This window comes from Macrotis lagotis, chromosome 1 (assembly GCF_037893015.1).
Source record: "Macrotis lagotis isolate mMagLag1 chromosome 1, bilby.v1.9.chrom.fasta, whole genome shotgun sequence".
NCBI lineage: Eukaryota > Metazoa > Chordata > Mammalia > Peramelemorphia > Peramelidae > Macrotis > Macrotis lagotis.
This window is the reverse complement of record NC_133658.1, coordinates 699,538,476-699,555,511: the sequence shown is the minus strand read 5'-3', so window position 1 is coordinate 699,555,511 and position 17,036 is coordinate 699,538,476. Positions and strand designations below refer to the sequence as shown.

The following is a 17,036-nucleotide window of genomic DNA, read 5'->3' as shown; positions in this document are numbered from 1 at the left end:
TTAATTCTTTGTATTTGTATCCCTAGCATCTTACACACACCCTGATACATAGTAAATATTAATAAATATTCATTTAATGGAAATACATAATAATAACAACATTAAAAAGTTGTTATAACATTATAACAATAATATTTTAAGGAACAACTGTGACTCCCAATGGAGGTGACCATGTATTTTCAAAGGCTGTATCAGAAGAGGAAGGGAAGGAAAGAAAGAAAGAAGGAAGAAAGGAAGCAAAAAAGCACTAGCATAGTGCTTTATATATTTCATTTCATTTTATCCTCAGAACAACTCTGGAAAGTAGGTGCTATTATGATACCTTTCTAGGTTGAGAAAAGTGAGACAGACCGAGGTAAATTTAAATTCCTGAATTAATGAGTAAATAGTTATTGAGCACTTACTATACACGAGGTACTATGCTAAGCACTGGCAATACTAAAAAGAAAAAGACAGTCCCTGCCCTCCAGAAACTTACAATCTTTTTTTTTTTAGTCTTTGCAAGGCAATGGGGTTAAGTGGCTTGCCCAAGGCCACACAGCTAGGCAATTATTAAGTGTCTGAGGTCAGATTTGAACTCAGGTACTCCTGACTCCAGGGCCAGTGCTCTATCCACTGCTCCACCTAGCTGCCTCAGAAACTTATAATCTAATGGGGGTAAGCAACACTTTAAAAGAAGTTGAAAAGCCAGGTAGGGCATGAGTTAGGGTATGGGAATGTTCCGTGAAATTAGAGCTAAGTAGAACTATGGATGGAGAACAGAGTTTCTGGGAAGACAATGAACCTTATATAAAGGAAGACTTTTGGAAGAGTTTAGTGTCCTATCGTCCAACCCTCCAGGGGCTTAAGTGACTTGCCCAGGGTCTCTCAGCTTATAACTTCCAGAGGCTGGATATGAACTGGGTCTTCCTAATTCCAATTCTCTACAAACTGAGGTGCCACTTATCTGTCTCTAGCATGAACTTGGCTAGATTTTTACCAAGCTTAAAAGACTCTTGAGCATGGGTCAAGTGATGGTAAATCTCATCGCTAGATAACTAGCCATCAAGTGATGGATTTCTCATTCACAATAACTCCATAGAAGAACTGCACTAGTGTCCCCATAGATAAAAACTCATATCTCAAAGAGTCTAAAAGTCAAGATGAAATTGTGTCAAACTAAAACTACAGAGGTAGAGGAGAAATGAAAGTGTTTAGAACTATTGAAACTTGATTTCTAATTTAATGAACAGGAGTACTAAAGGTAGAATCAGAGGATTTGGGTGCCACTTGTCACCTCTGTGACCTTGGGAAAACCATGTCCTTTCTTTGGACTTTTTTCTTTATTAAATGAGCCCCTCTTGTACTAGTTGGGCTCAGAGATCCTTTTCAGTTTTAAATTATATTCACCTACTTTATTTTTTCTTTAGAAATGCTATATATTATGTCATAAATTAAGGGTATAATTTTACTGTCCCAAAAGGATCCTTTGTTGGAAATATACTTGAAAAGTTAGTAATTTTGTCTGAAATTGTTCTCATTTCAGTTCTGATTTTCAGAACAACCTTAGAGAAAATGGTTGTAGTGACCTTTATTTTTAGAGTTCTCACTTGTCTGTGAGGTGTCTAAAAGAATGATCTTTGAGCTAACTGCAAAGGATTATTTGATGCTTAACAGAAAACTTTGAAAAGAGATTCAACCAAGACTATCTTGTCATTTTCTTCATGTGGGAAAATGAATATTAAAGCTGAGTTTATTCAGTGTAAAAAAGTAGGTAACTCATTTGTTCTCATTACTTTGGATGGTTTAGACATTGATATGTAATATTGTGCAGTGAAGAAGGCCATTCCCAGAAAATAATGTCCTTCTTTCCTTCTGCCAACTCATTTTATCTAAATTCCAAGATTGTTCTCTATTAAAAAAGGGAGGGAGTGAGTGTAAACATTTAGATTGAAAACAGTTAATGAGAAGCTAAATGCTCAAAGTATTCTTTTTCTTCTTTCTTTTTCTTTCTTTCTTGTCTATCTGGATCATCAAAGGGTGTGTGAGGCTTGTGTATACAAGTTATAATAATGTAAAGCATGTAGGCAGAATTCTAAGCTTTGTCCTTTACAGACCACAACTTCAGACTTTTCCTGTGCAATCAGGCAATGGGACTTGAATAGATGGGTCTTACAAACCAGGAGAAAGGATAGGCTTAGACATCATGGGATCATGAGAAGTGATTTCTAAAATGGGAAACCTCCAAGATCCCTTGCCTTCAATTCTATAGAGTTCAAATCCAGTAGGACTAAATGAGCTGATTCCAAGTACTCTGATGCATGCAGAAATAGTCACTATGGTAACCAAAGACTGAACTGGATAATAGGTCTTTATAATCTTTTCCTAGATATCTTTTCCTCGGTAAAGAGTTAGTCTCTACACAGTTCAATTTCTTGAGATTTTAATTGTATTGTCTGCCATTTTAAAAATTCCTACCTCTAGACTTTTGTTTTTGTATGTTTCAAGTTTAGTTTTATATGTATGTATATAAATATGTATATACATACATATAGATGTACATATATACATGTATATCGATATCTATATAAAATGGGTTTTATTATTAAGTTGATAGGGTTTGGAGAAACTATGTCTTTTAAATGACTTAAGATAAGTGACATCTCCATTTATGCCACCATTTTTGTTAAATCAAACTTATGTATAATATCATATTGTTTGGAAGCATTGAATCAACTAACATAACATTTGTGTGGAATTTTTTAAAGGAAATTATCTTGGGATCAATATTTTCCTTTATTTTTCCATTATTTTGGCAATAAGTTTCTTGGAAAAATTATTCCATATAAGTATATTAGACATAAGAGTTAAGTGGTTTTCCACAAACTACTTGGGGGATGGGAAGAAATTTTTAAATCTGTACATTAGTGAATATGATTTGAGCAGGGGAGTCTTCCTGGGCAGTGGTTTTCAATTGAGGTTCTTTGCAACAGTTAGGACTTAATCTTTCTTTTCTCTTATAAGCAGTTTCTAATTTGTACTGACAAATCCCTTGTTCCACATCTCCTGAGATCCTGTTAACCCAATGTATATTTAATCTTATATACATTTTTTGTCCACTATTTTTCATATCAGCTATAGGTTGAATTTTAGTCTTTTTTTCCTCAGTATTAAAAATCTATAATTTGTCTCTGATAACAATTTAAAGAACCTGCTCCCTAGAACCTGTTTTTCTATTTTTTCTTATTTTTAACAGTCCTATTTTCTTTACCCTGTCCTTGGCAAAAAAAAAAAGCACAATAATATAGTACACAGAGATCTGGACCTTGAATCAGGAAGAACTGGGTCTTAGTCCTACCTCAGACACATACTAGCTTATGTGACCATGAACAAATAATTCAGTACTTAGCAACAATTCTTTCAGATTTTAAATCAAATTTAAATGGCTACTGAGTTGAAATCAGTGGAAAAAAATCCTCACACAGGGAGTACCCATCATTGATACATCAATGATCTGGACCATCCCCCCCCCCCCCCCCCCCCGCCCCCCAGCAAAAAAACAAACAAACAAAAAAACCTTTGGTATATACCCAAATCTTAAATCAAATGGTCTTTAAAAAGCACCCTTTTTAATTCAAATATTCTAAGTTGTGAAGACCATTTTAAGTGATTTCTTTTATTTTGGACTTTCTGATAATTGTTTTGAAAGAAGGAATATCATATCTGTTGGCTACTCTTTCATCTCCACTGCTTTTTTCTTCTGGAATCTTGATCATTTTTCAACCAAATGCTGTGCAAGAGTTCAGCACTAAAGAAACAATGAAGTCTTACAAAGGCAGCATGATAATGGTTCAAAATTCATCTTGTCTAGGTTTCTATTTATGTATTTTAAAAAATTTATAGAAGTCTGTCAAGTCCACAAAGAAACTAGGTTGACACATCTTCATCTTTAATGGAAAGTGTATATAAAATTAAATTGAAGTCTGCTTAAGGGTTTGACCTTAACCTGGCATCTGGGTCATATTTTCAACAATTATTTCCAAGAGAGGTAGAATGGTAGAGTGAAAATAACACTGGATTAGAATCAGGGAGACTTGAGTTTAAATCCCAGCTCTACCAGTTATTTTAAGTTATTTAACCTTCCTGGGTCTTGGTGTCATGGGATCATAGCTTCAGTTAAAAGAGATCTCACAGGCCTTTTCATCCAACTCCTTCATGTTTCTCCATCTGTAAAATTAGAGAATTGGGATAAATGACCTCTCAGTTCGCTGCCAACTCTAAATCTATGATCCGATGACCTAGTTCAACAATTTTGCCATTTTTGCATTAACATTGAAAACTAGTCTGTTTTTGGCAAGGCCTCCATGTTTTATGTAGCACATATTGGTGTTTTAAGACATCTACACCAGAGATACTTTTGTTTTGGTTGATATGATTATTTTAGTTGCTTAGAGCATGTTTGTTAATTAAGAGCAAGTTTCCTACTTCAATTGCTGGGAAGAACAATTGTTTCACACTGCTCTTTGTAAAAGCTATTCCATGGCCTAACCTTTGTTCCCAGTGAGATCAGATGAGAATATTTGGAAAAATTCTGCAAATTCATCATTGTAATTGGGAAAATAACTCAAAGACATAATATAGTTTAATCTCTAGAATTAAAAATGGCATACTCTTGCTTCCTGAAACTTTTTGCTATCAGGGTCACTGTCCAGTTGGTTTCTTCCTCAATACTGTTCCCAAGATATTTTGGAGGAAGAGAACTTCTTTGTACCTGGAAACAACTATTCCTCGGTCTGCATCCACTGATTTTTGGCTAGGTTTTTCTTTCCTCAGAGTATTGCATCATTCTTTTCAAGCCTCCTTCAACTTAGGCCCCTCATCTTAGGCCCATTGAGGACCAAGGCCTGAGTTGGTATCATATTTTCACCAACCACATAATATAAAGCCAGCCTGGGCAAACAAATCCAATTCTACAGTTATAACTTGTACTGTTAATAGAGTGCAAGAGTGAATGGATTAAATTTCTAAAAGTTGTCTAAGTATTTTTTTCTCTCTAATTTTTTTCCATTTTGATTTGATGCTTCTTTTACAACATGGTTAAGATAGATTGTACATGTATAATCTATATTAGATTGCTTTCTGTGGGGGGGGGGGAAGAAGAGAGAAAAATGCAAAACTCAAAACCTGCCAAAAAATGATTGTTGGAACTACCATTGCATGTAGTTGGAAAAATAAATAAAATTTTATTTCCTTAAAAAAAATGGAGTCAGGGAGATCTAGACACCTAGATTTTTAGTAGTTATTCACCCACAGGGTTGTTGTAAGGCTTAAATAAAATTATGTATATAAAAGTGATTTGCAAATCTTAAAGTATTTTTAAAAAGTGACCTACTATTATTATCACCCTTTTATCCAGTGGAAAAGTGAGCAGAGAACAGAAACCTGGTTAAAAGTGTGCTTGACCCAATTTATGCAAACTGTCACCATCTTTCATGGTGGTACTACCCCCATGAAAGCATCTTGTGAGATTTTACCTTGCAGCATCCCAGACAAATTCATGTCCTGCTGGCAGCAGCTACAAAAATCTCCTGCCAGATGCATTTCTGGAGAAACAGTCATGGGCTATTAAATAGGCTATCTTTGTTGAATGAAGCATTTGCAGAATATGTAGCATGTTGAAAATTCAAAGTAGTCTATATAGTTAGGTGGTTTGCCTGATTTCAGCCTTTTGGCAAACTAGTTCCTCCATTTGTCCATTAGAAAGTAGTACAAGGGGATTTTCCTCCCATTTCATAGCATTCTATACTTTATTGCACCACAATTAACCTGCAATTTGCCAGAAATTGCCCTGTTTTTATATTTTCCTGCCTTCTGGACTCTGAGCTTTCAGGAATTTCACCTCTACCTGTTTTCTGTAGTCTCTTTTCCTTTGATTATAAATTTTGGAGCTAAAGTCCCAATCCCTGTATTTTTGAAGATCAGGAAATTGAGGTCCACAAAGGATTTAGTGATTGACCCAAAACCACACAGAAAATTTCAAAAATCTTCAATGGCTCTGTTGCTTCTATGATGAAATCCTCAACCTTACATTTAATATCTTCCACAATCTGATTTCCACCTTCCTTTTCCATCTTATTTCATATTTTTTCCTACCTTATTTCATATTATTCTGTCCTGATTTCATTTCAATTAAATGGTCGTCTAGCTGTTTCCTATTTGTGGCATTTTGTTCCATCTCTTGCCTTTGTACCTTTGCCTAGGTGGTTTCCCTATGTCTAGAATGCACTCCCGTTTGAGTTTGTTTTTGTTCTTTCTAGATTTCTTACCTTGGATAGTGTCCTACACACAGTATGCACTTAATATATATATAAACTAAATTTGAAATGATATATTCTTGCATCTAGATAAGTTCAGTAAGCTTTCTTTGACACACATTCAATTAATCAAGAAAGAGTTATAATGGTGGTAGTAACATGACTGAGAAAAATTGAGACCCAGATGAGGAAAGTCACAGTGACAAGGATCAACAAATGATAGAAAGCAGGACAGAAGTAGTATTGTCTAATTTCTTTATCCATCCTTTGATCACGTAGCTGCTTCTATGTGACACAAATATTTGTTGTAACTGAAATCTTCCCATTCCTAGATTTAGTGATTTTACAAATGAGGAAACTGAAACATAAAAATGATAAGGGAATTGCTTAGAGCCACACAGCTAATAATTATCTGAGACAGTATTTTTTTCATTAAAAAATTTTTTTATTTAAGGCAGTGGGGTTAAGTGATTTGTCCAAGGTCACACAGCTAGGCAATTATTTAGTGTCTGAGGTTGAATTTGAACTCAGGGTCTCCTGAGTCCAGGGCCAGTGCTCTATCCACTGTGTCACCCAGCTGCCCCTCTGAGCCAGAATTTAAACTTCTTAGGACGTTTTTTGCTAATTCTGATCTTTATAAAGTGGCAAGAATTGAAGACATCTTAAAGAGAGGTCAGCAGATGTGTAAAGCAGTGGTTCTCAGAGTGTGATTTGGTGATACCTTGAGGGTCTTCTTCAGGAGGGTCCATGATATTATATAACACAGCTGATTGAAGCTTATCTTGTCCCCATTCTCAGATGTATGAATTGCCTAAGTTTGATCAGTCATTATCACTCCCAGCCTCTATTTTGTAAAGGTTCTAAACTCTCCTCTCTGGGAACCCTAAGCGTTCTCCATAGACTTTAAGTAGTTATATAAAACTACTTGCCTTGTGAAACAATAGAATTTACTAACCCCCTTGCAACCAGAGCCCTTCTCGCACTGCTCAAATACTTGATAGGAATCCCACATCTAGCCCCCTCTTCAGGTCCCCCGTTGCTGTGTGGAATCCCAGTTGCAATTCCTTGCCCTAACTAGAGATCATAATTTTTGCTATATTGGCTGCCTTCTCATTAATTCAGGTTGACAAGGTCAAAACTATTTTCATAATACTATTAGGGTTTTTAAATATACAACACAGTAAAATTAAAATAGATACAACCCATATGACCAAAGCTTTTTGGCAGGTTCTCAATAATTTTTAAAAAGCATAAAGGGTCCTAAGAACAAAAAGTTAGTAAGATGCTGACTTAAAGAATTGTTAATAAAATTCATGAAGGAAATGAATAGATGTGTCTGATGTTGGTGTGAACAGGTGCATGTGTATGCATTTATTATATAGGAACTGATGTTGGAAAATGTAATTACTGTGTAATTTCAGTGAAGTTTATTGGATAACTTAACTTAAAATGTTCAATATGTCTAACATTTGTTTTAGACTATAAACTGACCCCCTCAGGTCATAATTTCAGTTTTATTATTATTATATTGTTCCATAATATAGAATTATTCTATATTCTACTCAAAGGGTTATTGTATAAGATATGATCATTGAGATTGTACATAAAATAAAGAAAGGAGAAATAGCCTTTAATTTCCAATGAGTGTAAGATAGGTAGTAAGAACTTGTTGACTTTTGGGTTTAACATCGTTGCAATTAGGGACACTAGGGAATCATTTTTAGGATATTATTAAATTGTGGCAGAAAATTATCTGGCTATGATATAAAAGGACTTAAGTAGCAAAACTGAACTTCCTATTCAAGAAACATGAGCAGTTTACATTTTTGTCCATCCTTCCTTTGTTCTATTTGTGGAAAGTGCCACAGAATTTGTTGCAAATGCTATCTCCACTGCTTTATAGCTAAGTAATCATTACTGATCTTTTGACCTTTCTGAGCCCCAGTGCCCTCATCTGAAAAATGAAGACTTTGGATGTAGGTCCAGGTTAGCATTAGTGCTCATGTCCTTCTTACACAATATTTCTTCTTATTTATAATATAATTTATTTTTTACTACAACCCCCTTTCCCCTTTAAAGCTTACCCATTCTATGTGTCTCTAGACAGATTACTCATCAATTAATTGGACTTTTAATAATGGTGTATCTATTCTTTTTTCCTTTTTCTATTATTACTCCATATATGTGCCCAGTGGCTGCTGAGCAATAGGCACATTTTATAAAAATAAAGATGATATCCTGTTTGTGATTCTAAAATAACTATTCAATTTCAGGATGTTTAATAAAGTCTTAAACTGATTAGCATTTTCTAGGGATTGGAAACAGCCATTGGAAAGGTGGCCAAGGGGTGCATTCAAGGAGCATAATACACTATTGTTGGCAAAGAATAAAGGAAAGATTATTTAGAAGAGTGCCTCAGCTTTCAAAAAAACACAGAACTTGCCTTTGAAATGCCAGCTTGGGTCAGATGAAATTTTGAGTTAAGTCCTCCCTGGGTGACTTTCTGAAGGCACATTTTGTATTTTGTTATGCTTTGTGGAAACCCCATTGAAATCAGTGGGGCTGCAGGTGTACCTTTTTTTTTTAATGTAGGGGAAGCATTCTTGGAAATTTCATCAATGATTAGTGCATTAGGGAAGACTATTAAAGGAATCCTTTGACAGAAAATCCTGTTGTGTGAAAATAGGAGATCTTATTTTGGCTTTACAGCTAGATGTTTTAGATAGACCTATATGACTTTGATAAATAATTTTATATATTTGCATATTGTATATATTTGTTGATCTGATTAGCTGAACAGAATATCTGTATATCACAGGATTTCACATATTATCTATATTAAAAGAACGAATAGGAATATGATATGAATAGCTGGAAATGAACATGGTAGAGGAAGAAAAAATATTTCTTTTATTAAGTTGGTTTATCTACTTCTCTAGAAAAACAATACATGAAAATTCAAACCTGGAAAACAAATTAGAGCAATTTTGAACCAATTAAAAAAAAAGATACCTCTTACATTTTGTTGTTCAGTCATTTCAATCATGTCTGACACTACTTTGTGTTTTCTTGGCAGAGGTACAGCAGTGGTTCACCTTTTCCTTCTCCAACTCATTTAACAGATGAGGAAACTGAGGAGGACAGGATTAAGTGACTTACCCAGGGCTACAATATCACTCTATCAAAGTCCTCTTTTCATATGTCCCTATCATTTGGGCTTGTCCTGTATTTGTTGAAACCTATGTCAGTGGAACACTTGAATATAGTCAGGTAAAAAGAACAATTTTATTCAAGGACCAGCCAAGTTAAGTTTAGAGAGGTTCATCACTAAAGGGTTGGCCATCAAATGAAAGTTAATAGAAACTTATGAAGAACACTGGAGAGGTAGAATATACATTGGTACATTGAAAGAGTTGCTTTATCCCCTCACCCTCCCCAAAACAAACCCTGTTAAAATATCATTAAAGTTTAAAAATTGCACTAAGACTTTTGGGAAGAAAAATCTTAGAGAAACATTAATGTTGTTCAGTATGGAAAATCTAAGATAATTTAAGTTCTTATAGATTATAGGTTGTCAAAGATTCTCTTGTGGTAGTTCATTAGGGATAATTTGACCACTATAGACTCTTTCTATATTTGTGAATCATCTATGATTTGATACTACTTTAATGGTGTCTGAGGATTACAAAATAAATTTTTTACTATAATTTGATCTCCTGTTGAGAATAAAATGCAAGTACAAATATTAAAATCCCCATTTTTCAGAAGATGAAATTGATCTCTGGGAGTATTTAGTGACTTGACTGAATCTATAGCTGATAAGTAAAAGAAGCCTAGTTCAAACCCAGTTCTCTTCATTCCAAGTCCAATGCTCTTTCCACACTATCAAATATTGATTTAAAATAAGATTTTTAGTTAATTATTAGGTCTGGAATGGTTTGGAAGGTTTTGTTTTTTCCTCCAGGATTTTTTTTCCAAATTTCTTTATATAAAATCAAATTGAAAACTTAAGTCCTAATCTTAATTCTATCACAAGACAGCATTGTTTCCTTGGGTTGACCTCATAACTTCCCTTGGCCTCATCAATAAAATAAGGACATTGGACTAGATGACCAGTAAGGTATACCAATTCTGAAATTCTGAGTCTATAAATCAATCAATAAACTTTTGAGATCTTATTAATAAGATAAATACTCTGTATTTTTAAAATAATGAAAAACTGTTAATACCATTTGATACTTATATAATCTGTTAGATCTATGTAAGGCTTATAAAAAACAAGTGATATTTTATGGAATAATGAAATGGTAGTAGTTGGAGTGTTTCACTCATTTCTTGATTAAAATACTGCTTCTTGAGCTCTATTTCATTATAATAATGGCTTATGTTTTCAAAGTGTATCCTCATATTACATTATGTCTCCATGTGGCATTGGTTGTTTTGAATTTTCTATACTAATCTATAGAGCCTTTATTTCAAAACATTTATATGAATTTAAATGATTTTAAAAGCCCACTGAGGTAGGTGTGAATATATATTATTGTTCACATTTTTTAAAGTGGAAGTCAAGTTCAGATCTGCCAGGTCGTTAAAAGAGTAAAAATCATTATCAACAACAAAAAAGAAAGATAGAAACCAAATCTTATTTCCTGACCATTAGGTGATGCATTGAGGCTACTTCATTCTTTTAGAGAATTGAAATCTCAATTTCTAGAAGATATACAAGTTCCTAAATAAATGGATTTGGATCAGTTGTTCTAGTTGGAGTTAGAATAAAGAAAATAATATAGTTAACAAATATTTTCTGTATATCTGTGCTCTCTGCTTATTAAAAACCTAAATTTTAGAAATGCTGATGGTATTATGAGTACTTGTCTGAGAAGGAACAGGTGGACTTTAACTCGGTCTTCCAAATTCCAGGACAGCTAGGTGGTGCAGTAGAAGCTAGGCTGGAAGTCTCATCTCTGTAAATTCAAATCTGACCTCATACCCTTACTAGCTCTGTGATCCTGGACAAGTCAATTTTACCACTGTTTGCAAGTTGAAGAAAAAAAGGCTAAAAGTAATGAATGAAACTCTCCATTCCATTATTCTATAAATTCCTCAGTTCCATTGAACAATAAAAGGAAGGAAGGACAGTGACAGTATGTAATGGCAAAAAGCAGGGATTCTTGTTTGAATATTGACCTTGCTATTTTTTAGTGACCTTGCCTTTCAGTAAATCATTTCATCACTCTGTGGACTTCAATTTGATCATCTATGGAATGATTGTGGACTAATCAAGAATTCTTAACATAGAATCTGTGAACTTGATTTTTTTATGTCTTGATAGCTATATTTAGATAGAATTGGTTTCCCTTGTAAGTCTAAATATCTTATATTATGTATCTTAAAGCATTTATTTCTCCAAAGGAGTCCATAACCTTTACTTGACGGCAAAAAAAAAAAAAGGCCACAGCACACGCAAAAAACCCCCTAAGAATCCTTAGACTAGATGATATCTAAGCTCCCTTCCACATCTAAAATCTACGTCTCAACAGCCGGAACTTGACGTGACACAGTTTGTTTGGATGGAAAATGAGCAGGGATGAAAACCTGATTGAGTAATTTGAAGAATGACCCAAAGTAGAAAGTAAAATAATAAAATAATAATAGTAATAGTAATATCTTTTCCTTTTATATTGCCAGAATTCCTCCTAGTACTCCTCCTGTTGACCTTCCAGAGAGCCGTCTCATATAATAATTTTTTTTAGGTTTTTTTTTTTTTGGCTAGGAAATGGCGTTAAGTGGCTTGCCCAAGGCCACACAGCTAGGTAATTAGTAAGAGTCTGAGATCGGATTTGAACCCAGGTACTCCTGACTCCAAGGCCGGTGCTTTAGCCACTGCGCCACCTAGCTGCCCCGATAAAATAATTTTTAAAAAGAAAGAAAAAGAGAAAAAATAATGAAAACCAATCAATATATTTTTTAAAAATTCAGAAAATATGTACAATATTCCAGATCCTGATACCCCCAACTCTGCAAAGGAGTGGGGTAGGTGTGTCTTCTGATATTTCTTTTTTGGAGGCATGTTTATTTGTAATTTTGCAACATTTACTTGTTACTTTACATTTTTTATAGTAGTAAAGATTATTTTCTTGACCCTGTTTACTTTAGTCCGCATCAGTTCATTTAAGTTTTTTCGTGGTTTTCTGTTTTTACATCATAATAATATTCTATCACATTCATTTGTTTAGCTATTTCTAATCAATGCTAGTTATCAAATTTTTAAAAAACTTTCCATATTAACATCAAAGACTTAGAAATGAAATAGTCTAACATCTTAATTTTATAGCTGAAGAAATCAAAGCAAAGTTACACACGTAATAAGTTACAAAACTGGGATTTGAGCCCAGATCACTACTCCAAACATGATTATACCAACACTACTAGGGTTTTAAATGTTTCCTTGCATTTTCTTCTTCACATGTTTGTTGTTTAGAAATCAATATTTCTTCCATAGTAAAATTTTGTGTCAAGTAGCCCTAAAAGTTATGGTTTGAAAGTAATCTATCTTGTACTTATTTATTTTAGCTCAGTGGTTATAAGCAGGCTAAACTGAAGAGATTACAAAAAAAAATTCTTGTATGTTAAGTCTAATCTCAACAAATTGAAAAAATAAGGATAAAAGTAAGAAAGAAATCATTTGGAAACTATAAGAATAAAACCATCTGTTGTGTGATTATATTTTAACATAATAGCCTTGTGTGTGTACTCCTTTTGGAAGGCCCTGCTTAAAATTTATTTGCATCAGTATAAAAGGTTATGGTCAGACATACCTAGCTGCCCAGATGTGCTTCACATACTTTTCTGGTAATTCAACCTGCCTTGTACCCTGCAGATCAGAGGTGTTGAACATGTGTTCCACAGGCAGTATTTGACCACAATACTCCTGAGTGCAGCCCAAATTGGATTAAAATGAAACTGGAAAATATGAATATAATAAAAATCAATAAAAAAATACATTATTTTCTAAGTCAATATGTGGCCTATAAAAATCCTAATTATTATTTAGTGGCTCCCATTTCTATTTGAGTTTGACACCACTCTCCTAGATGACCAGCTTTCCAAAGACCATGCTTTAAGGGACTTAACTCATTTAATTTTGGAATTTATGAGGTTGGGATCCATATTAGTACCAAGTTGTGGCAGAATACATGAGCATAAAGTCATGTGATGCTCATTATCTAACCAGTCACACCTGTACCTCATATTTCCAACACAGGCAACTTGCCAGTAGTTTTGTTACTATTGGTGAACCCTCCCCCGACTCCCTGCCCCACAATGTCTCCCTCTGCAAAGCCATAATCAAATCAATGCTGCCATTGACACTGGAAGTGGCATGACAGTTGTTCACTCCACTAATCATCCTATGTCAAAACATTTCTCCCTTGCCACCACTTTTAGAATATATGCCTCTTGAGTGCAAGGGCACTTTCTTTTTTATATCCTTAGTGTTAAGCATACACTCCTTGATATATATAGATAAATAAAAATAGAGAGAGTTGATATACAGTGATCCCTTCTATGTGGAAGTCAACATAAGAATTTAATGGGAATTTGGAGGGAGCTTTGCCGAAACCAAAGACAACATGTGAAGGGCTGTAGATAATACAGAACTTTGACCAAATACCTAACCCAAATTTTACAATAAGTTACTGTAAATATTCTATAGAAGAAAAAGAAGAAAATCAAACTTCTATTCTGATATGAAGGGAATGTCAAAAACTTTTATGTAGATTTCCAGGTAGCAGGGACATTGTACCCCTAACCCCAGAGATGGGGAAGGGATAATTGTATTTACATAAAGAGCTTAATAATTGCTTTTTATTTGTTCATTCATTCATTCATACTTGCATATGAAATTCTCAAAATTTCTCTAAATTCCATGAGTTTCTCTGTTGATTTTTCCTGTTTTCCCCCCCAAGGAGATTAAAGGCATTTAATTACTTGATATTTGACAATCAATGCATTTTTAATCTAAATTATCAAATAGTAAAATAATTTAAATGTTTTTTTAAAAAAGTGATCATGGTATTGGAAAAGTTCTGCCTAATGATCATTCCATAGGGGAAGATGTATGTAGCCCCACTCATGTTTAAAAACCAAATAAAAATGCCTTCAGAGACCTTGTCTGCACAATCAGTGGTTAAATGTTTCAATGCTTCATTGCTCTTGTCCCCGTTACAGGTACATGTGACAGCGCTGCAGCGATGAGTGGAATTTTAAAGAGGAAGTTTGAAGAAGTCGATGGCTCCTCACCCTGCTCCTCTGTGCGGGAATCAGATGATGAAGTTTCTAGTAGTGAAAGTGCAGACAGTGGGGACAGCGTCAATCCATCCACTTCTAATCATTTTACCCGTGAGTACTGAAATCACATCTAGTGTCAATTGTTTTGTTCTGCTGTGTTAAAAATTGTTTTGGATAATACAGATTTTTAACCTACATGTTTATTGGAGGGAAAAAAATTTAATGGGCCTAAAAAGATCCATGGGACTCTGAAATTGAAATATTTTTAGGCAGCAGTATCACTAATTCCTAAAATATGACTGTATTAACCAATTGGTTCAATGTTTTTTAAGTTTACAGGGAAGAAAAAGGCTAATTTATGAGTCCCAGGGACTTTATTTGGGAGAAGGTAGATTTGTAAGAAATAGATCTATAAAATTTGCAAAGTAAAAGGAAAGACTTTTAATATCAATTAATCTAATTCCCTCATTTTTTATATCTTTCAAAAAAGAGCTAAGACAATTAAATTCACTTACAGATGCATCACCCAAAAAAGCTATTTTAGGTTTAGGGTGCTTATAGTCCTGTATTCACTCAAAAGTATAGTGCATGAGTCCCCACTAATGTGTTGGGGTTTTTTAAATGGTCAGTCAGAGGACACAATTCAAAGAAAAAGTTTTAATGAACTACCTTATAAGAAAAGTTAACAATAGTACATCCCCCCCCATAAACTGTAGCACACTGTTTATACGATAAATGGGAAGGGTAGATGCAGTTAGAGGACAGGTAGATATGTATATGGACAGTGTACATGCATAGGAGGACACCTAGTGCTTTCTGCTAATTCACTCTTTTTTCCTCCCTGACTTTGGTTCCTACTTCTAACAAATGGGGTATAGCCTCAGCCTGGCAACTAGTCTCTGTCATGTAGGCAGGTCATATAGTATCTGTTGGTTTCAACTGGCCATTTTTTAAAACACTGCTACAATGCTCTTGTGTTCATGATGGTCTTATAATTGCTTCACCTCTTCAGGGAATGATCTGTTAACTTGAATTGTTTACTACCTACTAGATTATGGTATCTAGAAAATCTTTCCTCTGGTAAGGAGAGACTAAGGGCTCTTTACTCATAGTCAAGGCTATGAGCATCCTAGCCAGTAAAGGATCCAAGCCAGGAGGAGAATGCTCCCAGACTAAGATTAAGTCTAGCTTTTACACTCAGTTTCTTCCTGCTAATAGGAGTTTAGGATATCCTTGTCCCAATCCTCTAACTGAATCTGTCAGTAAATCCTTGTAATTCCTGTTTGATTTTTTATTATAGTGCTTCAGAACCCATGCTGGCTTCCACAAAATGCCAAGGGACTGGCTCAATTTGAGACCATTCTATTTTATTAGTTCCTCCATGTAATTGAATTGGGGTTTGGAGAGGTACACAACCAAAAAACCAGGTGCAGTCCTTTTCAACTTTAGAGTCCCCCTCTATCCTCTCTTCCATATTCTTTTTTTTTTTTTTTTTTTTTGGCTAGGCAATGAGGTTAAATGGCTCACCCAAGGCCATACAGCTAGGTAATAATTAAGTATCTGAGGCGGAATTTGAATTCAGGTACTCCTGACTCCAGGGCTGGTGCTCTATCCACTTTGCCATCTAGTGGCCTCTCTCTCCCATATTCTGACACCTATTATGTATGTATGGCAGGCAAAAAGTCTTACTCAGAAGTCAAGCTATTTAAAGATATGGTAAGAAGTGAAAACCTAAGGATAAAGTGAAAGAGGTAATATCTAAAACAAAATAGAGATAAAGTAGCTTGTTGTTAGAATTGGAATTAAAGTCTGATTCTGACACATTAACTATGTCACAATGGACAAATCACTTTTCTCTGCCTTAGTTTCCTCATCCTTAAAATAGAATAAGTACCCACCAGGAAGGAGGTACTTTTCAAGCTTTAAAGTCGCATACAATCAATAATTAACTAAACATTAAGCACTTATTATGTGCTAAGCACTCTGGGATCCCAAATGTGCAATTTTAAGCTATTAAGCTATTAAAACTGCCCTAAGACCTTTGAGACATCCTGAATTTATTGGGCTAAACTTCTAATTTCATTTTCATAGAAACTCTCAGTGAGGAAATATCCTTTTTTTAGCAATACAAGTCATTTACCAGTTTTACAACTTCCATAGATTACTCAGAATTTACTTGTCTGGATGCACACATCCAGTATGTATCAGAGGTGAAAACTTGAACCCAGATCTTCATGACTTCAAAGTCATTCTGCCTCTCAAAACACTTATGAAGGCCAGTTATTGTCTTATTCTTATTAACTGGAAAATCACTTTTTTATTCTTACCCGTATCTTCAAAATTTAGGCAGAGAAAATTTATTCTATCTATAAAATAATATAGAAAACATCTATTACTTAAAATTTGTTATTAAATATGTCATGACAAAAGCTTGTTCTGGTATTTTCATGAAGG

At 34.4% G+C, this 17,036-nt stretch overlaps 1 protein-coding gene across 7 annotated transcripts in view; it reads left to right on the top strand.

The window, feature by feature from the left end:
- The window catches only part of CSRNP3 (cysteine and serine rich nuclear protein 3), a 207,813-nt gene that overhangs the window by 73,914 nt on the left and 116,863 nt on the right, over positions 1-17,036 (top strand). For all 7 annotated transcript variants that reach the window (XM_074215811.1, XM_074215814.1, XM_074215813.1 and 4 more), the window contains one exon: positions 14,523-14,693. In XM_074215811.1, coding sequence (XP_074071912.1) covers positions 14,546-14,693 — 148 coding nt within the window. In that variant the 5' untranslated portion in view covers positions 14,523-14,545. The remainder of the gene's footprint in view (positions 1-14,522; positions 14,694-17,036) is intronic.